At 40.7% G+C, this 23,276-nt stretch overlaps 1 protein-coding gene across 3 annotated transcripts in view; it reads left to right on the top strand.

The window, feature by feature from the left end:
* The window catches only part of dab1b (DAB adaptor protein 1b), a 70,501-nt gene that overhangs the window by 28,052 nt on the left and 19,173 nt on the right, over nucleotides 1-23,276 (top strand). For all 3 annotated transcript variants that reach the window (XM_079614098.1, XM_079614099.1, XM_079614101.1), the window contains exon 3: nucleotides 22,948-23,087. In XM_079614098.1, coding sequence (XP_079470224.1) covers nucleotides 22,948-23,087 — 140 coding nt within the window. The remainder of the gene's footprint in view (nucleotides 1-22,947; nucleotides 23,088-23,276) is intronic.

The raw sequence follows: 23,276 nt of genomic DNA on the forward strand, positions 1-23,276 counted from the left end.
GTATATCTTATTCATTTCCCTCTATCTATAGCAGATCAAATAATAACACCTCCATACTAAACTTAATTTGTAGACCAATGAACCAATATACAATACTTTCACCTCGAGTCCTTTTCGTATCTATTTAATATATTCAGTTTAAATAGTCTTTTAAATTTACTTATTGTTGTACATGATTTCATCTCTTCATTGCAACTGTTCCATACATTAACTCCTTTGGTTGTGATACAGTGATATTTAGAATTTGTTCTTATACATTGCTTTTTAAATACAAATTTTCCTCTTAAGTGATGTTTGCTCTCTCTCATCTGAAACAACCCTTGAATACTGTTCGATAGCTCTTGATTATTTATTTTGTACATGATTTGTGCAGTTTTGAAGTCGACAATATCTCTAAATTTTAGTGCTTTTAATTTAATAAACAGTGGAGTAGTTGGTGCTCTATAAGTGGTTTTATTTATAATTCTTAAGGCTCTCTTTTGAAGGATAAATATAGGTTCAGTGTTGGTTTTGTAAGTGTTTCCCCATACTTCCAAACAGTAAGTAATGTATGGCAGTATGAAGGTACAATACAACGTATACAATGTTTGTTGATTTAATAGATAACTGGTTTTATATAATATAGCAATTGATTTGGCTATTTTGGCCTTTATATAGTGTATATGTGGCTTCCAACATAATTTTTCATCAATTATTACTCCCAGAAATTTAAGTTCTTTTACTCTTTCTATTTCAATACCATTTATCATAAGTTTTTTATTTAAGGTTGTGTCACGATTACCAAAAATTATAAATTTAGTTTTACTTAAGTTCAGTGTTAGCTTGTTTGCATCAAACCAGCTCTTCATCTTTTTTAATTCATTTTCCACTGTATCCAAGAGTTGTTCCAGATTTCCCCCAGAGCAAATTAAATTAGTATCATCAGCAAATAAAATGGTTTTCAGTATTTTTGACACCTCCCATATATTATTTATATACAAATTAAACAACAATGGACCCAGCACTGACCCCTGGGGGACCCCACAGGTGATTTTCTTCATCTTCGAATTATGGTTTTGCAATTCAACATATTGTTGTCGATTATGTAAGTAGCTATTTAACCAAGAAAGTGCAGTCCCCCTAATTCCATATTTGTGTAATTTCATAATCAAAAAATTGTGGTCTACTGTATCAAATGCCTTCTTAAGATCCAAGAATATCCCCACTCCATATTTTTTTTGTTCTATTGCTGTTGTTATTTCTTCCATAAATTGAATAAGTGCATGTGAAGTTGTCCGATTAGCCCTGAAACCATATTGCTGATCACACAATATATTATGTTTAGTAATGAAATTATCTAGCCTTTTAGAGAATATTTTTTCTAGTATTTTTGAAAATTGGGAGAGCAGTGAAACAGGTCTGTAGTTTGAAAGTGTATGTTTTCCATCAGCCTTATATATTGGTATCACTTTTGCCATTTTCATTTTATCTGGAAAGACTCCAGTCTTCAGAGATTGATTACATACATGCGTTAAAGGTTTGACAACACAATCAATAATACTTTTTACCATAAACATATCAATACCATTCCAGTCAGTTGACTTTTTGCTTTTAAAAGATTTAACAATCTCTATAATTTCTTTTTCATCAGTTTCCTTAACAAACATAGATTCATTAATATATACATTCTTACTTATCACATCATTTATACTGCCAGGCTTTGCAAACCCATCAGCTAAACCTGGACCAACTCCAACAAAAAAATCATTAAATTCATTTGCAGCTAAGGTCATGTCCTTAACTTCTATATTGTTGCTTGTCAGAAAATAGTTAGCGTCTCCTGTTTTACCTTTTTTTTTCTTAATAATTTCATTCAGCACCTTCCAGGTGTTTCTTAAATTACTTCTATTGTCCTCCAGTAGTTTACTATAATAATTCTTTTTATTGCTTCTCATGATTCTTGTTAATTTGTTTTTATATATCTTATATTTATTTTCTGCTTCTTTTGTCCTCTTTTTTAAATACTCTTTATATAATGCATTTTTCTTCTTACATGCATTTGATATTCCATTAGTTATCCACGGTTTTTCATCAGATTTCAATTTTACTTCTTTCTTTACTACAGGACAGTTTTTTTCATAGAGTGATGTTACAACAGACAAAAATGAATCATAGGCTTCATTCGCGTTATCTATGAACACTTTGCCCCAGTCTTGTTTCATTAAGTCCTCTTTAAATGTATTGATGTTTTCTTGGGTTCTGTGTCGGGTCATTGTGTATATTTTGTTGACTTTCCTGGTCTTAGTGCAGCTATGTATGTTTGCAAAAACTGGCAGATGATCACTGACATCGTTTATTATTAGTCCACTTTCAACTTTATAGTCAATGACGTTGGTAAATATGTTATCAATTAATGTAGCACTATTTGTTGTAATTCTGGTTGGTCGAGTGATTGAGGGATATAAACCAGTACTGTACATCAAATTAATGAACTCTGTAGTTTTATTGTGTTCTTGTGGGTTGAGCAAGTCAATATTGAAGTCTCCGCAGACAAAAACCATTTTTTTGTTATTGCTATTACTAAATATTTCTGTTATTTTTTCGTTAAACATGTCAATATTTGATCCCGGTTTCCTATAAAGGCAGCTAATTAGAATGTTTTTAGATTTTTCCATTTCAATTTGTACTGTGATGCATTCCATGATTGTATCCAAAACAAAAGACATTTTATTAACTATTTTACATTGATATCTTTGGTCAATATATAATGCGACCCCCCCACCCTTTGATTGTTTCCTATTAACGATAAACAGTTCGTATCCCTCAATCTCAACCAAATCATGATTCTCTTCTGTGAGCCAAGTTTCTGCTATTGCTATTACTGTGAATTTATTTTCCACTTGTTTTAGGCACTGTTTGATTTTTGAAAGGTTTGCGATAAGGCTCCTACTGTTAAAATATATAATTGATATTGTGCCGTGCATTTGTATGTATTTTTTGAACTGCTCAGCTGTGTAATATTCACACTGGCTGTGTACACTACCAATGTAAAAGTTATTGTCTGGGTCGATGTCATTTTCAATGTCTTGTGGTTTATGTTCTGTATATTTGAAAGTTTCCAAATTCAGTTGTTCATATTTAGCAGATGAATTTCTGTCCGAGTTTATCGTTGTCATTGTATTTGATAAGTTCAGTTCAGTTTATATTTAGTTACCTTATGTAGGCCTATGCAGCTCACGATTCATTCCTTCTTCAAACTTATCCAGCTCGGTGATGTCCCTAATGAGAATCACTTTCGCTGCCTCAGGTGTCGACCCATGTAGTTTGATGAATATTTTACAATTTCTTACCCATGTTGCCTGGATCTTGTTTTGTTTTCTGAGTATGCGTGCTTTCCTAGCGATGTCAGCATTTTTCTTGGTGAGGTGTTCGTTGATGTAGACTTCAGTGCCTTTTAATTTCCTTCCCTGTCCGAGGAGTGATGACTTTTTCTTTCTATTCGTGAACCGGATTATTACCAATGGAGTGTACGTTTTGTTTTTGCTCGGTAGGGTATGACAAGCCTCAATGTCCCTGCTGTCAACAGCAATGCCTTTGCTATCCAAAAAGCAAATCACCTGTTGTTCCAGCGACTCCTTCTCCTCTTCGGAAGCTTCATTCATTCCGGCAACAGTGTGCCCAGCGTCTGCAGCCACCCTGGCATAGTTCCGGTGTTTGGTTCTCAGGCCGCTGATAACCACATCGTTAATTCTGGAATATTGCTCGAGGTCAGCAACTCGAGTCTCCAGAATAGCGATCTTTCGGTCCTTCTCCAAGCTTTGCCTCTTTAGCGTTTGTATTTCCCCCATCAGATCAATGATTTTCTTCTGTTGCGCTGCTATGGTTGAAATCTCCGCCGACAAGAAGTCCAGAGATTTCTTGATCTCCTCCACCTCATCGGGTAGGATTGGATTTTTCTTAGGCGGCATATTCCGGCCAAAGTTTTAATGTATTGGAATCAACACTGTATCTCAGCTTCTTCTGGTGATTTTTGCTCTTAGTAGTAGATAGATCTCGGTAGTTACGGACGCCAGGCCTCAGGCTCATCCGCGGTGTTTCCCCAGTGACGGCGTGTTTGGAGAGGAATCTTGTGCTGCGTGTTTCCCCAGTGACGGCGTGTTTGGAGCTATATCCTTTATGTCAGTTCAGTTTTACCCTTCCATGTTTTTCTCTACATGCTGCAGCTGTGCCCCAAATGAAAATTGTGTTTTATTCATATTTGGTTTGGAACTACACAAAAAGGAATACATAATTACAGCATTTATATTATTGTGCAAATTGTGCAAAATTTCAATACATCTTACAATACAAATGTTTTAACTATTCAGAGAATGTGCTGAGCTGAATCTCTTGGTCTCTTAGGCCTCATCCACACTACTGCGTTTTAGTTTAGAAACGGAGAATTAAAACGAATACGATCTCCGTCCACACCAGCGTTTTAGCTGCGTATTAGAATTGATCTCCGTCCACATTAAAACGACTGAAAACGCGGATCACGTGACCACTCACCAACACGGGGCATGCGTGTGCTGGTGTGAATTTGCCTTTTGATGTTTTGAGACACAATGGCTTTTTAAGTTGTGCATTTGCCTAAATGTATTATTTATTTATTTTCCTGACTAATAATTTGTGGTTTAGACACTTAGTTCAAAGCTTAGTGTTTAGCCATTTTGAGCTTGGTCCATTTGCTTTTTCCCAGGAGTGTGTGTGTGTATATATGTGCGTGTATATATCTTATCAATGAACTTTCTCTTAAAAGACAAGAGTAGACATATGTGCAACCTTTGACATTGCATGAATCTGAAAAATGTGGTGTATTATATAAATTGATGGAAGAAAAGCTGTAAAGCCATGTTTTATCTGGAGTCATTTCCATTCAATTCTCTTTTGGTTATCTTTTGATTATTACACAGCACTGTGGAATAATTGATTCTGATTGGTCAATCGCGTATGCTATTCCCTGATAACAACTGGTAAAAACTGATAACACAGGCTTATCCGGGTATCTGAAGTCACTGCTTTACGCTTGCTATGAAGGTTTTCTCTTGTGAAAGTTTTGTAAGTAGTGGTGGCAACATAGGTGTGACAGCAAAGTCTTCTTCAACCGAGTGGCAGCTTCATCAATTCTGGTCTGGAGAGTGGGTCTGGATATGACTGTGCACTGAGGATTCAGTGCAAGTAAAAGTTCTTTAAAAGCAGGTTGTTCAACCAAAGAAAATGGATGAAGATCCTCACAAATGAAGTTGATCATGAGCTTGTCAACCTTTGCCTGTGGCACACATTTGTTTCCACCCAGTGCAATTACGTCACTTATTTTAGTTTGCTTGGCTGGGATTTCTGGTGGTTCCAGGGTTCGCTTCCGTGTTGCCACAAAGTCACTGAAGGCCTTCAGCTTTGATGGATATTTTCTCTGTAACCAAAACATTTTCATCATTTAAATCAATGTCATATTCATTAAACATGCTGAATTTAAAATATTTACATTCATAGAAAAAAGGTTTTCTACACATATCACATTTTGTCTTTACATTTCATAGTGCACAATTCTTGCTCACTGAACATTAAGATAAGAATATGACTATGAAAAATATTGTATATATAAACATTAAATTAAAAGTGATAGTACAGTAGTTTTGAAGTGGGCTTGTAAGAGATATTTATGCCTAGCCAGTGTATTCACAGTATAATGTCACAATTCCAAGTGTACAATCTTCACATAAACCCATTATAATATATGTGAAATGTACCTGTGGCCTTCCTACCAGTCTAACAGGTAGGATATACAGAAATATAAACTATTTGCACTGCATAAATAATACATTAAATATAGAATAACTCTTTATTAAAGCTACACTTTTCTCTGTTACCTTTGTTCTTTGAGTAACTTTAATTACAGCAATCATTAGTGTCCATCTGGTGTCACTTTAAGATCTGCAACTGGATCTGACGCGCATCTCATTTTCTCCACAACTCTTTTAAGTTCATTTAAGACGTTTTTTTAAACTAATTTAAGACTGCTTAATTCTCTTATGAGAATACTCAACAAAATGGGCATTTTGGCATAATTCTGTGTTTTATTGTACATTCAAGTGCGAAGAGAACTCGATTCTGGCGCGTGTGTAACGGGTGTCTGCAGTATTTAACAATTAATTAATTAAATTGCTATTGGTGCAGATAATTCATCAGAAAACTCTTTTATTAGCTCGTAAAGGAGGTAGCGGGTTGTGGTGAGGAACAACAAACGACATAGGTTGAATATGAACTGGTATGTAATTTTGGTTTCCTATGAAAAAAAAAAATCAGAAAGGGTAATTACAATGTCAGTCAATTATACACACAATTCAAACATGAAAATCCCCCTAGAGTGCACTCTCCCTTTACCCCAAAACATACACAGATAATTGCAATGACAGAAGAAAATAAAATTAATAAAATTAATAATGGAGTGGTGTCTTTTTCCCTTTTTTTTCCTTAAACACTCTTTTCAAAGCACATATCAGTTTTGTATCAGTCTCTGTATTCGTCTTTAAATCTTGAAGAAAAACTCAATCTCTAAATGTGAATTGTCTTGCTAAAGCAAGACTGGAGCAGAAAGCAAAAGGATATTGTCCTCTTCTTTATGAATTGTTGTCCTTTCACCGTAATAGATTCGGGTGGCTCGCCATCAAACTTGAAATTTCTCACAGGATATCACAGGTCATCACCATCCGCAGAATCAAGGACAAAATAGAAATACAAAGAAGAAAAAGAAAGAGAAAACAAAACAAAAAACCTGGCCTGATCACAGACCAGAACATTCATTTAGTGATTTCAGAAATAATTTCACATCACAGATCAAAATCATCAAAATAACAATTAAACATACAAATATAATTTTTCAAGAAGAGATATTACCCTATTTACCTCTAGAACAATCCTACTGGTCTTTCTCACACAAGCCCACGTGACCAATAATGGCGCCCGTGAAGTGAAATGGAGGGATAACCACGCGGTTCACTATGACCACACTTATAATAATTTAGAAAGAAATAGTCAAATTAAACAATAGAACAAAGCAGTATTTCTCCACAAGAACTTGTATATTACTCATTTACCTCTATATTAATCGTCTTTTGTTTTCACCCAGGCGCGTCTCACAGGCCAGCAATGGCGTCAGTGAACGAGGAATATCCACACGATTCACTATAATCTCTAACGTTGAAATACGACATGAAATTGGAAATAACACTGTTTTAGTCAAACGAATTAACCATTTTTTCATCGTGTTAGGAAGTTTATACATTAACTTTTAGAAAGTTATGCAACTCAACACTCACTCAGCTTCTCCATACACTGCATGGTATATAAAGTTTTTTTCTACTTTTCTTTCAACTATATACTTTTAACTTTTATCGCGAAGATCGACTCACGTCTTCTCTCCTCTATGCTCAACTCTCTTTTCCTCTCCTTTCGCAGGCGCGTCCACACACACGCACAGCGCGTGATGTCGGGAGCGTTCTCATTGGTCAATCGCAAATCAACTAATAATAACTGCTTTTCTTAAATCACCCACTATTTTTCTTAAATCGCTTTTACACATCACTATTTTACCTTAATTAGGGAAATTAGATGTTAATAAATTGTGAATAAATTAAACTTAACTTCCTTGATTTAACCAGGGTCACACGTGTCTTTCAGACAAGGTCTGCGTCTCAATCACCTACTCATGTTCACGATATAGTCAATCACCTCTTCATGACCTAGTCATGTTCACGATATAGCCTACTGATTCACCACCTAGGAAACTAGGAGCTGATTGAGACGCAACCAGGACAGGGTTCTCTTTCGTCTTGTCGCGCTGAAATGGTTTTTAAAGCATTTGAATGAATAGGAGCGTGATCATAATATAATGCTAGACAAAGGATGATATAAAAAACGGATGCTGGGTTAATTGCGTTAAATATTTAAATTGAATAAATCGCCTGCATTAATGTGCTTATTTTGATAGCACTTATGTTATATTCTACAGCAATGCTAAAATATAATGCAAAATCAGCACATCTACTCCAAATAACACTTTAATTCATTTTATATGACACTTAAATCGTGACACTGGAAATAGAGCTAGCTTAATTTATGCATTGACAATTTTGCCCCAAGTCTCTGCTAATCACCGACCCTCGTGCTAGCAAGGTCACGCACTGATGCAACGCAACAGTACAACAATTATGTAAACTAACTAAAGATACAAGTAATGTATTAACTTACCTCAACATGCTTGCAGAGGTTTTATGTAGAGTTTTTATAAGCTGCCAGTTCAGTCGACTTGGGCAAACAGTTTACACTGCATGATAAAGCTGTTGCCTTTCTTGCACTTGAAGTTAAAGTGGTCGTTTAAATATGACCAGGGGTTTGCTTCAAAAGAAGTTCATGGCATTTCAATTTCAGCTGGGTCTGCACCTGTTTTGTCCGTCTCCATCATTCTTGTTTAGCGCGGTTGTTCTCCCGCCCATCAATCAATCAGTGCAGTAGTTTCCTGGACGCAAATTTTTTTCCTTTGCATTATTATTTTTTTTTTTACTCAGTAACGGATATGATTTAAAATGTAGCCAAGTACAATACTTCAAACAAAAAATACTTAAGTAAAAGTAAAATTACAGATTTTAAAAATTACTTTAAAAAGTAGAAGTACACAAAAAAAATACTCAATTACAGTAACGCAAGTAAATGTAATTTGTTACTTTCCACCTCTGGTCCATACATACCCTTTTCATCTCCGTGTGTGCCGTAACTCTGTGTGATGCACCCACTGCTAGCCTAGCTTAGCACAAAGACTGGAGATAAACGGCTCCAGCTAGCATACTGCTCCCAATAAGTGACAAAAATAATGCCAAAATTTTTCTATTTACATGTTGTGATTTGTATAGTCACAGCGTGTACCAATAACAAGGTCACATGAGACATAGCCATCTTCTAACCGTATATATATACCGGGAACTATATTCTCAGAAGGTGAAGCACTGCTACTTCTGCGGAGTGATTTGCTCGCAGCGCCTGAGAAGCCCCGTGGTGAGGAGCAGAAAGTTCGCTCACAGTTGTAACACCTCCTTTCTTTTAAAGATGTTACTCTGAGGGGGTTCAACAGACTTTTGACATGTACTGATCAATAAACTCTTCAGCAAACAAATGTATGTTTTACACTTATTTTATTTTCCCCAGTGCTCAATACATGTACCACACAGCCAACCAATAAAACGGTAAAGCACTCTCAAAAGTCTTAGTCTCTTCAATAAGGAACCAGTGAGATGAAGTAAACTTATCGTTCGAATGTCCTGTCTTTTGGTAAGTTCAAGTGATGATGAAGGTGAATTGAGTTTCAAGCCCACAAAGCTATTTGAGTGCGATGCAATGGGTGTTGTCCTATAATCCACAACACGAGAAAAGATCACAGACAACAGTGCTCAGTGAAACGTTGTCCTCAGCGCCACGTAGCCATGTGCAAGGCCATGTGCTGTAGACTCTTTGTCGGTGTGGACAACACTTGGATTCACTGTCTCTAGTTTTAATCCGTGCTCACAAAAGCACATGTGGCAATCAAAAGTCCTTTCTAGAAAGAAAGCAAATATCTAACATCAATGACCTTTATGAAACAAACACAACGTCAAGTATATAACTCAATCCATACTCACAGTTGAGCAGAAACTCATAGAGTTCTCAACAAAGGACTTTAGAGGAGCAAGAAGATAGCATGAGTTCAACCATTTGATTTCCCTCTACCAAACGAACTGTCTTACTCTATGGTAGGTGTGTTTATATATCCGGTTACCTCCAGGCAACAGCGCCCTCAGGCTGCTCCTGTTCTTACTACACGTGACCCAAATACATCACACTAGGGCATCAACAATTAGCAATAGAACAATACAATAGAACAAGTAACGTTCTGTCCGTTACATACCCCTCCCTTTGGTGTCAAAATTTGACAAATGGCACATTTTTAAGTTTTGGGTATGATAACTGTCAATCTGGGTAGGATCAGACAACATTGTCACCTTGTAATTTACTGGACCTAGCCTTTTGACTACTTTAGCTGGCCCTCGCCATTTTGGGGCAATTTTAGCCATGAAACCATCATCTGCACGAGATAAAGGATGAGTACGCACCCAAACTAGATCACCCTCCTGGAAGTCTTGGGTTCTTCTCTTGATGTTGTAATACTTCCTCTGTTTAGTTTGTGCTTTCTCAACATTTTCTCTAACAGCTTCGTACAGTAGTTTCTGGCGATCAATGGTACTGTAGCTTGGTTGATCTGGATCTGGCGGGTTCTGTAAAGCTCTTTGTAATGGTCCTTTCAATTGACGTCCCAGGGCCACTTCAGCGGGTGAAAATCCTGTGCTTTCATGCCATGCTGTATTCAAAGCAAATCTAAATTCGCAGATCCATTGATCCCAAGTACGATGATTATTATCAACATATGAGGCAATCATGGTTTTTAGATTTCGGTTAATGCGTTCAGTCAGGTTTGATTGTGGATGATAAGCAGTTGTGAGTTTTTGAGTTACCTGCCACTGCTTGCATAACTGATCCAGGAGGTTTGAGGTGAATTGAGTGCCTCTGTCAGAAACAATGAAGGCTGGTGTTCCCCACCTTGTAAATATCTCTTCGATGAGAATACGAACGATGATGTTAGATTTGGCAGATCTCATGGGGAAGACCTCTACCCATTTAGAGAAGTAGTCTACCACCACTAGAAGATATTCGTTTTGTCGGGTACTCCGTGGGAATGGTCCCATAATATCCATGCCGAGCATGTATCCGGGCTCAACAATGGGCACACTTTGGAGACCTCCTGCTGGCTTCAAGTTGGTAGCCTTATGCTGTTGACATTTTTCACACTGTTTGCAGTGTTGCCATACGTCAGTACGCATGGAAGGCCAATAAGCAAATTCTAGGAGTCTCATTAGAGTTTTAAACTTGCCTAAATGTCCACTGAGGGGGCTGTCATGGGCATACGTTAAAAACACTTCCTTCAAGCTAGCAGGTACCATAATCTGGAATCTTTGACCTCCTTTGGAGACTGGGACACTCCTGAACAAAATATCATTTCTCAAGACATAGTGAGTTCTCATAAGGTCAGTGGTATTTTGGTTTTTGACTCTTACCATGATCTCATGGCACTCTGTGTCTTCCTTCTGCTCAGCAGCAATCTGAGACAAGTCCATTGGCAGTTCACAAGTGATAGGATTAAGAACATGTTTTGCAGGTGTGTGCATCAGCATGGCTGTTGGTTCAGCTAGATATCTCCTTGACAAAACATCAGCAACCACATTACATTGTCCTTTTCTATAACGTACTACGAAGTGATAGCCTTGAAGTCTGATAGTCCATCTTTCCAACCTAGACGAAGGCTTTGGGTGTTGAAAAAGCCAAACCAAGGAAGCATGGTCAGTGATTACTTCAAATGCTCTGCCCTCAAGATAATGATGCCACTTCTCCACAGCCCAGACTACTGCTAGGCATTCTTTCTCTGATGCAGAATATGATCTCTCAGCCCCTCTCAGTAATCTAGATGCATAAGCAATCACTTTCTCTTGTCCATCCACCTCTTGTGTCAGCACTGCTCCCAAACCAACTCCGCTTGCGTCTGTTTGCACTTTAAAAGAAGAATCAAAATTGGGTGTGTTTAAAACAGGGGCTTTAGTCAGGTCATCTTTGAGGAGTTCAAACGATCTCTGGCACACGTCCGTCCACATCCATTTAGCTCCTTTTTTCTTTAGTGCATGCAAGGGTGCTGCTTTAGTTGAGAAATCTGAAATGAAACGGTGGTACCAAGCCGCAAGACCTAGGAACCGTTGTAATTCTTTTATGGAAGTCGGTGTAGGGAATGATTTGATCGCATCTACCTTGTCAGAATTCACTTTGACTCCATCCGCAGTGATTGTGTGACCCAAGTAGTCCAGTGATGAACAGATAAATTTACACTTCTTCAGATTGAGAGTGAGACCGGCGTTGTGCAAACTGTTGAATACTTGATTAAGATGTTGCAGATGTGTTTGAATGTCTGGTGAGTACACAATGATGTCATCTATGTATACCATACAAAACCTGTTCTTGTGCTCTCTGAGAACTTGTTCCATTAAACGTTGGAAAGAGGCAGCTGCATTTTTAAGGCCAAAGGGAAGACACAAAAATTCATATAACCCTGAAGCGGTTACAAATGCAGTCTTCTCCACACTTGCAGCATTCATCTCTACTTGCCAGTAGCCACTCTTCAAGTCCAAAGTGCTGAACACCTTAGCTCCTTGCAAAGAATCCAGTATATCTGTAATTTGGGGCATTGGATAAGCATCGAGGTGAGTTTTAGAATTAACACCACGATAGTCAACGCATAACCGAGATCCACCATCCTTCTTATCTACTACCACAACAGGGGAAGCCCATGGTGACGTGGAAGGTCTAATGATTTTTTGTTGGAGCAATTCTTTGATTTGTTCTTCAATAAAATCATTCTTGACTCTGGATACTCGATAAGGTCTCTTTCTTAGGGGAAGTTCATCAATGGTTTTTATTTCATGTTTGATGCAGTTTGTACGTCCTAGCTTGTGAGTGCACACTGATGACCAATCATACATGAGAGATTTCAGCTGATTCTTTACCTTGAGGGATGCATGAGAATTTTCCACCGCTTGTTCAATGAGCTTCAAGTCTTCCTTTTTTTGAGATCAATTCGACATCATCTTGTGCAGCATAAAACTGGATGACAGAATTCTTGTGAAGTTCGTTGAAACAAATGGGGTGACTGGCATTGGAATCAGGCAAGTAAACACGTGAAGAATTAAAATCAATGGTTACTTTGGCTTCCCTTAGGAAATCCAGTCCCAAGATGACAGGAACAGCCAAGTCTTCATCATTCATCACGTACAATGTGACGGCGAGTTTCACTCCATATATCTCACATTTCCAGAGAACCTTTCCCTGAGTTCTCTGACTCTGACCATTAGCAAGCATAAAAGTTTGAGTACTTTTGGTCAAATGCTCATCATCTTTTCTCAGCCTCTGCCAAACTTTCTGCTGCATCAAAGAGAAGGTGCTCCCAGTGTCAATTACAGCATTAAAGTAAGAGTGATTTAAAATGATTGGAGTTTGCAGCACTTTATTACATTGAGAGTTGGGAGTTGGATCAACGAGCATAAGGTGATTTTGTTGCCCTCTTCCACCAGAAGATTTCTTCCTCTGTTCCTCCTCTTTTCCTTGATTCCATCTCTTTTTACTCTCAACCCAATCCTTTTCTATCTGCGTACCAAGACGGACCAGATCATCAACCGTCTTCACTGTTCCCCTTAACAACGAAGCCAATCGAGGGTTGCAGTTTCTTAAAGTCGCTTGAACTATCTCAGTTTCAGTCATTCCAGGATTATTCTTCAGAGACAGGGCTCTGTAATTGAAAACAAAGTCTCTAAGATTCTCATCAACCCCTTGACGATAGTTGGCTAATTTCTGGGCAGCAACTTCTTTATGATCTTCATTTAAAAACGAAAAGAAAAACTTTTTTTTGAAAGAAGACCAGTCTCTTATATTGTGTTTCTCCGCTCTCCACCAGCTCTTAGCGGTACCTTTCAGACTCACAGACAATGATGCTAACAGCTCTTCAGGATACAGAGGTCTCAGCTCATTATATTCTTCGAATCGATCAATAAAATCAATTGGGTCCTCAGAATCAAGATTACTGAAGGTAGGCAGTTCAAGTTTAACTGGGGGATTAGACGATGAAGAAAGATAAGTTACTTGCTTTGAGCTGTTATGTGTAGCTGGGTCAATCTTGGATGGGAATTGAGACATCTTAGGAGTAGTAGTAGTACTAGTGTGCAAGGGAGTAGACATGAAAGGTTTGAAGGTTTTAAATTGTTGCTCTAATTGTCGGTCTCGTCGCTTTAAGCAATCCACAATACTTTGGCTCATATCATCGATTTTAGAAAGGAACAGCTGCTTAAGACGATCCAACTCTCTTTGCACACAATAGTTCATTTTGTCTTCACATGCTTGAAAGTTTGCATTCATAGTTTCGGTGGTCACAAGTCCACTAACACGATGCTCGAGATCAGCAAGATGCTCCTCAATGCTACACATGCGCTGGGTAGCTTCTTCATTGTCGAATTGCAGTCTATCTTCATGCAACTCAAGTGGTGGATGCGGTAATGGCACGTCATCGGGTTTAGCTATCTGATCAGTGGCTATACCTCTACATTCTCTCTCTTCCTCAGAGTCTAAATATAACTCACTGAAGGTATCAATGAGATTAACTACAGGGTCTCTGTGCTTAACAAAGGCTTCATCTGAGAAATCAGCATCGGTTGCCCTCTCTGCCATTGCAGCTGATGGTTTGTATTATTTGTTTGTGAAGATTAATCAGTACCGTCAAAATTTATATTTTTAATAAAAGGGACTCCATAAAGTTCAATTCACGAGTCCCTGTTCGGGCGCCAATCTGTAACACCTCCTTTCTTTTAAAGATGTTACTCTGAGGGGGTTCAACAGACTTTTGACATGTACTGATCAATAAACTCTTCAGCAAACAAATGTATGTTTTACACTTATTTTATTTTCCCCAGTGCTCAATACATGTACCACACAGCCAACCAATAAAACGGTAAAGCACTCTCAAAAGTCTTAGTCTCTTCAATAAGGAACCAGTGAGATGAAGTAAACTTATCGTTCGAATGTCCTGTCTTTTGGTAAGTTCAAGTGATGATGAAGGTGAATTGAGTTTCAAGCCCACAAAGCTATTTGAGTGCGATGCAATGGGTGTTGTCCTATAATCCACAACACGAGAAAAGATCACAGACAACAGTGCTCAGTGAAACGTTGTCCTCAGCGCCACGTAGCCATGTGCAAGGCCATGTGCTGTAGACTCTTTGTCGGTGTGGACAACACTTGGATTCACTGTCTCTAGTTTTAATCCGTGCTCACAAAAGCACATGTGGCAATCAAAAGTCCTTTCTAGAAAGAAAGCAAATATCTAACATCAATGACCTTTATGAAACAAACACAACGTCAAGTATATAACTCAATCCATACTCACAGTTGAGCAGAAACTCATAGAGTTCTCAACAAAGGACTTTAGAGGAGCAAGAAGATAGCATGAGTTCAACCATTTGATTTCCCTCTACCAAACGAACTGTCTTACTCTATGGTAGGTGTGTTTATATATCCGGTTACCTCCAGGCAACAGCGCCCTCAGGCTGCTCCTGTTCTTACTACACGTGACCCAAATACATCACACTAGGGCATCAACAATTAGCAATAGAACAATACAATAGAACAAGTAACGTTCTGTCCGTTACACAGTATTGTGCTAATCAGTCCGTACAGTTCGCTGGAACCAGTTCTGAGAAGGGAGTTAAATCACCAACCTTTATCCAGGATTCTGTGATGAACATAAAATCCAAGTTATGTGATGAGTAAAAGTTATTTAATAAAAAGGTCTTATTCACCACAGAGCGGGCGTTTATTAATGCCATCTAAGGTGGAGTAATAGTAACGTGAGATGAAGACACTTTTCTCAATGAGCGCAGATTTCCGTGATTAACTCCTTGCTGCCGAGAGCAGAGGCCAACACTGTGGAGATCAGCCCGAGCGTCAGAACTCAGGTGCAGGGGAAAAACTGTCTGGAACTCAGAGAAAAGAGGACTCAAATGCTGTGATGAACGTGAGAAAAGCTTATTAGAAAACTTTGAGAACAAAACAGAAACAGTCTCTGTGACTCAAGTGCAAAAATGTAGACTCCGTAGGGTGGTTCCCGTGTGTACTGCCCACACTCACTGGACACGCAGGTAGAGGAGACCACCAACAGGCAGAGAACAACAGGGTGACCCACTGAATGACGAATCCCGGGTCCACCAAGTGAGATGGCCTTGCTTACAAACCTCTTGTCTTCGGTTCCTGAACACAAACGCCAGCAGGTAAGCAAAAGAAGAAAAATTAACGAGAAGACAGAACATGGGACATGCACACAACAAAGCATATGATCAACTGACAAGAAGACACAAGGAGACACAGCTGGGAATATAAAGGGTAAGGGAAACAAGCAACAGGTGTAGGGGATCAGCTCATGATTGTGCTCACAGCACAGCACAAGACACCCTGACCCGTGACAAAAACAGGACGGAGCCACTGGTAAACCGCATCCAGCAGGCGCCAGACCGCAGAGCTGCACAGAGACGAAATGGCAGCTCGTAAATAAGCCTTCAGTTTCGCAATGTATCCTCCGCGGATTCCTCGTTTCCTCCTTCGCTTTCTCCGCGAGGTGTTGAGCGGCCACCGGCGGGTATTCTGCATGACGACTGTTTGGAGCGACTCGATTTGTAGAAGAGGCAGTCGACGTCCAAGGTGTGAGAGTTTGTGAATGAGTCCACAAAAGAGAAGCGAATGTCTGAATGAATGTCTGAATGAAGACTTGGTCATGCTGGCCAGGAGGCCGGCCAATATAGATTTCCAGTTGTCCATTCTTGAATTGAGTAGAACTTGCACAAGAAGCTGCACAGTATACTGATTTTCCTGATGTTGAAATTGTGAACCTGCACGACCAGGCCACTGTTGAGACAGGGTTAGTAAAGCTCAACATGTCATAAACCTAACCACCAGGTTCCCAGTGCTGTGGAACTCAACTTGACAGTGACTAAACAAGGTTGTGCTGAAAGTAAAGTTTCTTCATCCAAACTGAGATATCTGAAAGGCAGAAAGAGATATAATCTGAGAGGACGGGGTTGTTGGGTTGTAACGAAAGGCAGAGCTATATGATCTGCATAGTAGTGATAAGAAAAGCCATGTGCCTTTATGATTCAGTGAGGTTGTGTATATGGAGAGACTGAGATTGTTGTAAACAGTTTGAGGGTGCCTGCAGGTTGCTGATTTTATTCTGGTAGTAACACGGAGGGAAAATTGTATTGCTTTTCCTTAGTGGTGATTCTCAGATATCTCATATTTTAGTATCAACAATGATGTTTCTCCTAAAATTCCTCAGGAGGAATAAAGATAGACACAAAGAAAGACGTGAGAAAGTTCTGAGAGAAGTAGAGTCCAAATAAATAGTGGAAAATATTGGAAATTTATTTGTCTTGCTGCTTTTTTTTTTTTTTTTTACAAAATGAAGTACAAAAACTACAAACAGTACACACACACAAGTGACATTTAACATTACATTGGCAAAAACAATGAATACAATTAGATAGTACCTTTTCAACAGCATCTGTCTGCTGGAGTAACGTTACAGAATAAAATGAGGCATATGCCTTAAACAAGAAAAAAAAGGCAAAGAATAATTTTCCTTGTGCCCCTGTTAAGGTGGCATCAGCTCATGGGGATCAGCTCATGATTGTGCTCACACTACTGCAGGACATCACTGATTGCTCAGACCATGATCTGCAGAAAATGACTGGACCAAAACAAACAACAGAGAAGAACCTATGACACACCCTGACCCGTGACAAAAACAGGACGGAGCCACTGGTAAACCGCAGTTTCAGTCAGAGGAGATGTGATCTCATTGACATTTTTCAGAATGACGGACACTGCAGCTAAATGGCCTGTGAAGCTTTTGTTCAAGAAGCCTCTCACCCTTGTAGTGCACAGCTATTGTGGGCTTCTTACAATATTTGTACAAGGTGTTACACACATTTAAAAAAAATCCATTACAGCTACCTCAGCTGGCATCCCGTGCACTACAACCAAATGTAACTGATTTTTGATTATAGATCAGCAAAGAAATGAAAAGGGCCACTGCCTCCATTTTTGATTATAGATCAGCAAAGAAAGGAAAGGGCCACTGCCTCCTTCTGCCATGTTGTCAAAAGCATCCAATTTCCCATGTAAAGGTTGTTGATTTTTTTCCCACTTCAATAGCCAATAACATGTTATAGAAGACACGTAGTACTTGTTCAGGCCTCATTCACCAGTAACAGCGGATTATCAGTGAATCCCAGTTGTCTCTGACTAAAGTTTATAAAACTATCCCGTGTAAAATGATCACTACAGAGGCGGGTTTTGGCGGTGATTCTCAGCTCTCCATCAAGGTGGATCTTCACAAAATTAATCCACCTCTTCTTGATGTGATTGTTTTTCGGAAATTTAAATAAGGACACCAATCTATTTTTTACGTGATCGCATCCAGGTAGTACGCATTTCCGTGACGAAGGCATAGCTAACTAGCAAACTGTTGGCTGTAGTAACTAATAGTACTGACAGTAACTCGCGATTGAGCGGCAAACTGATGTGAATGTGCTCTATTTATACAGGGTATCTATCTGCACATTTTTTAAAGTCAAATTTAAGGCTTTTTAAGACCTGAAGAAATCAAAATTAATACCGTACATTAGGGGTTTGCAATATTAACAAAAATATATCTCGATATTTTCAAAGTTTTGTTGATAATAATTAGATGATATTTTACTGATTTTGTACTGGTACCATGCGCTGGTTTAGGCCTGTTGTTGACAGCAGACTCACAAAGATATTCATATTTAACATATTCTATCTATGCAGTGGTCAGTTCACAGTAGTGACTGAAATAAAAAAAAATATTAAGGGGCAATATTTGCCACCTTAAATTGATTTCCAGGGGCATTTTCACCTAAATATGGAAATTATTTATTTTAAATAAATTTAGTTTCTTTTAGTAGGTTTAGAGGTTTAATTATTTAGAGGTATGCATCACCTTTTATGTCAAATTCTAACATTCAAATTAAATTAAATTAGAATAAGACCGTACCACTGTCAAATTAAATAATTAAATTAAAAACCATCCTTGCAGTGCAGAGGTGACACAGAAGCGGCATCCGAACTGGCATTACTATATTTACACTTAATTTGCAATTGCATAAATAAAGCTATTCAATATTTAAATACGAAATTATTTATAATTTTAACATTTTAATTAAAGGGTACTTTAAATATGCAACTAAACCCGCCAGTAGGTGGCAGTAAGTCACTGTCTTAATAAGCGAGTTGTTGGAGTTTTATTCAACCGATTTGTTCAAACGGCCGATTCATTCATCGAATCAAATGATTCGTTCAAAACGCGGATTTCAGTTTTTAAAAAAAGAATCGCTGTCTGTTGGACTACAGTTTCATTATGAAATTCTCGTCGGCGAAATAAAGGGGGAAACAAACAATATTGACAATATAAAAAGTAACACATAATGTTAACTTTATTGTTAATTTAACTGTTGTATAAAATAAATAGCACATTTGCAATTGTGCACAGGAAAACGGCACTCTTGCTCGTGATATTCTAATATAACAACATAATATGATATAAATATAATAAGACAAAAACTCATTCTGGGGACATACCTATAACTGCACTGACACATCACGCAGTGAAAGCAAGCATGAGAGACAAACGCGATGTCAGCTCGAACTCGCGGTACCTCGTACGTAGTTTAAACAATGATTACAATATCATCATAATCCATAGACAATCCTAAGCACAAAGAATGAACTTACTATTGAACTGACATTTACTCGTTCTCTTATCCTCTCCTCTCGCGCGCAGGAGACAGACGCAGGATAATACGCTGCCGTAAATGACGCGAATTGTCACGTGAACAAGCAAATCCACAAAGATAGAATAATAAAAATAATACGTACGCTAATTAGATAGTTTTCATTTGGAAAGCATTTAGATACGTCGTCAAAGTGTCATCTAAAATTTAAGACCTTTCATAAGTAAAAATAAGACTTTAAGACTTTTTAAGGCCTTAAATTTTAAATATCGAATTTAAGACCTTTTAACACTTTTTAAGGATCCGCGGGGACACTGTTATATTGTTAGGGGCGGGGCCAGGAGCTCAGGGGCTCCAGTGCATCATCGACAGTAGGGGCGGGGCCAGGAGCTCAGGGGCTCCAGTGCATCATCGACAGTAGGGGCGGGGCCAGGAGCTCAGTGGCTCCAGTGCATCATCGACAGTAGGGGCGGGGCCAGGAGCTCAGTGGCTCCAGTGCATCATCGACAGTAGGGGCGGGGCCAGGAGCTCAGTGGCTCCAGGGCGTCATCGACAGTAGGGGCGGGGCCAGGAGCTCAGTGGCTCCAGTGCGTCGTCGACAGTAGAGACGGGGCCAGGAGTTCAGTGGCTCCAGTGCGTCATCGACAGTAGGGGCGGGGCGGAGCCAGGAGTTCAGTGGCTCCAGTGCGTCATCGACAGTAGGGGCGGGGCGGAGCCAGGAGTTCAGTGGCTCCAGTGCGTCATCGACAGTAGGGGCGGGGCGGAGCCAGGAGTTCAGTGGCTCCAGTGCGTCATCGACAGTAGGGGCGGGGCGGGGCCAGGAGTTCAGGGGCTCCAGTGCGTCATCGACAGTAGGGGCGGGGCGGGGCCAGGAGTTCAGTGGCTCCAGTGCGTCATCGACAGTAGGGGCGGGGCGGAGCCAGGAGTTCAGTGGCTCCAGTGCGTCATCGACAGTAGGGGCGGGGCGGGGCCAGGAGTTCAGGGGCTCCAGTGCGTCATCGACAGTAGGGGCGGGGCGGGGCCAGGAGTTCAGGGGCTCCAGTGCGTCATCGACAGTAGGGGCGGGGCGGAGCCAGGAGTTCAGTGGCTCCAGTGCGTCATCGACAGTAGGGGCGGGGCGGAGCCAGGAGTTCAGTGGCTCCAGTGCGTCATCGACAGTAGGGGCGGGGCGGAGCCAGGAGTTCAGTGGCTCCAGTGCGTCATCGACAGTAGGGGCGGGGCGGGGCCAGGAGTTCAGGGGCTCCAGTGCGTCATCGACAGTAGGGGCGGGGCGGGGCCAGGAGTTCAGTGGCTCCAGTGCGTCATCGACAGTAGGGGCGGGGCGGAGCCAGGAGTTCAGTGGCTCCAGTGCGTCATCGACAGTAGGGGCGGGGCGGGGCCAGGAGTTCAGGGGCTCCAGTGCGTCATCGACAGTAGGGGCGGGGCGGGGCCAGGAGTTCAGGGGCTCCAGTGCGTCATCGACAGTAGGGGCGGGGCGGAGCCAGGAGTTCAGTGGCTCCAGTGCGTCATCGACAGTAGGGGCGGGGCGGGGCCAGGAGTTCAGGGGCTCCAGTGCGTCATCGACAGTAGGGGCGGGGCGGAGCCAGGAGTTCAGTGGCTCCAGTGCGTCATCGACAGTAGGGGCGGGGCGGGGCCAGGAGCTCAGTGGCTCCAGTGCGTCATCGACAGTAGGGGCGGGGCGGGGCCAGGAGCTCAGTGGCTCCAGGGCGTCATCGACAGTAGGGGCGGGGCCAGGAGCTCAGTGGCTCCAGGGCGTCATCGACAGTAGGGGCGGGGCCAGGAGCTCAGGGGCTCCAGTGCGTCATCGACAGTAGGGGCGGGGCCAGGAGCTCAGGGGCTCCAGTGCATCATCGACAGTAGGGGCGGGGCGGGGCCAGGAGCTCAGTGGCTCCAGTGCGTCATCGACAGTAGGGGCGGGGCGGGGCCAGGAGCTCAGTGGCTCCAGGGCGTCATCGACAGTAGGGGCGGGGCCAGGAGCTCAGTGGCTCCAGGGCGTCATCGACAGTAGGGGCGGGGCCAGGAGCTCAGGGGCTCCAGTGCATCATCGACAGTAGGGGCGGGGCCAGGAGCTCAGGGGCTCCAGTGCGTCATCGAGTCCCCGTTATAGCCTCGCCCAAAAAATCCAGAACACAGTCAGCAACGGTGAAAAACTGTTTAACGGTCTAACTCCACAATTCAGTACTTCACAGTTCACAGTCTTTGTAATATGTTTTAGCAATACATTTCTAACATTTATAATGTGTTTAGAAATTTTTTTTTGACTTCCCTTTACAGGGACTTAAAAATTACATCCAGTTTATTAGTGTTACGAACCCATCAAATGAATTATGGATCAACATAACATATAAAAGACCACAGAGATTCGGTGACAGTGTTAATAAATAATTTTAATCAAATAATACGTCTTGACGTAGGCAGAGCATGGTGGCAAAAATAAGCAAAACATAAACAAAAGAAAACCCTGGCCCACACTATTCTTCAAAGCAGTTGAAACTTGCCTGCCTCCCGTTCAAAACAAAAGACAGAGTTTGTGTGAGTCTTCCGGGTCCTCTTTCTCCTGCTCTTCACTAAACTCTACTAAATAACATGCAAAAACCCATCACCAGTTACCACCAGCTCTAAATAAATATAATAAACAAAAAGCAACAAACAGAACTCCCATATCGGGATCGTGCTTGTGAACCCAACATTAAATCAAGCTCTAACAAATTCCAAAAGGAAAACAAAGGCCCAGCACGCAGCGGAGCTAGAGTGCTCCGTCTGCCACCAGGAGCGGATGGGAAGTGAGAGAGAGCCACGTTCTCCAGACTGGGCGTCTTTAAGGCAGTTGGCCCGCCCACAATCACAGCCGGCGGGAGCTCACGTGACCTGTATAGAAAATTAAAAACAGTAACACGTAACAATTAGCATGAGTATAAATCCTGCGAAATCCTTTTTTTTTGTACCTGTTTTGGATTACAGGCCTGTACCTGTGTTTATCAATTTTTTGCCTCTTTGTGTTTTGGACTTGTTTGTCTCGTGTACCTGTTTTTTTTTATTTTATTTTTTTTATTACTGCATGCCTGACTATCCCCATTAAACTCTGCAAATGGATCTTCATTCTGTCTCTGAGTCTGCATCGTCGCATCAGGAAATATCTTACATTCACAAAATTACAATATCATGAATAATCAGCATTTACTAAGTAAAATGTTCGGTAGTTGTTGAAAATTGTCCCTAGTCAGCCAAGATTCTAAAAATAACGAATTTTACCAAGATTTGTCAATACATTGTCAGAAAGCAATGTCACAGTGACCAAAGTGTGTATCACATTACCACACAATGATCTATGTGCACATATTTGCACATATGCAAATATTCCAGCATAACACTATCTCTATGGGTTAAAGGCGACATGATATATCCGATTAAATGAATGACAGTCTCACTCCATGTATCTATCCTGTTTGTGTAGGTCAGGATCGCAGCGAGCAGGTCCTGGTTCAACGCTTCAGAGGCGATGGCATCAGGTACAAGGCCAAGCTGATTGGGATTGATGACGTGACGACCACACGTGGAGACAAGCTGTGTCAGGACTCCATGATGAAGCTAAAGGTAAAGATGCATTGCATATAAGCTGCAGCATTCCCTATGGTCTTGTCTCAGACCGCTGACATCCACAGTGCATTCAGAAATGTGAACATATTAAAGGGTCTGAATACTTTCTGAATGCACTCTATGTATATATTGTAGCTAAGCCATTTTGCATTGCCTTGAGACAGATCGAGGTTTCGAACCTGCTCC

The sequence above is a fragment of the Phoxinus phoxinus genome (genome assembly GCF_949152265.1).
Source record: "Phoxinus phoxinus genome assembly, chromosome: 5".
Classification (NCBI taxonomy): Eukaryota; Metazoa; Chordata; class Actinopteri; order Cypriniformes; family Leuciscidae; genus Phoxinus; species Phoxinus phoxinus.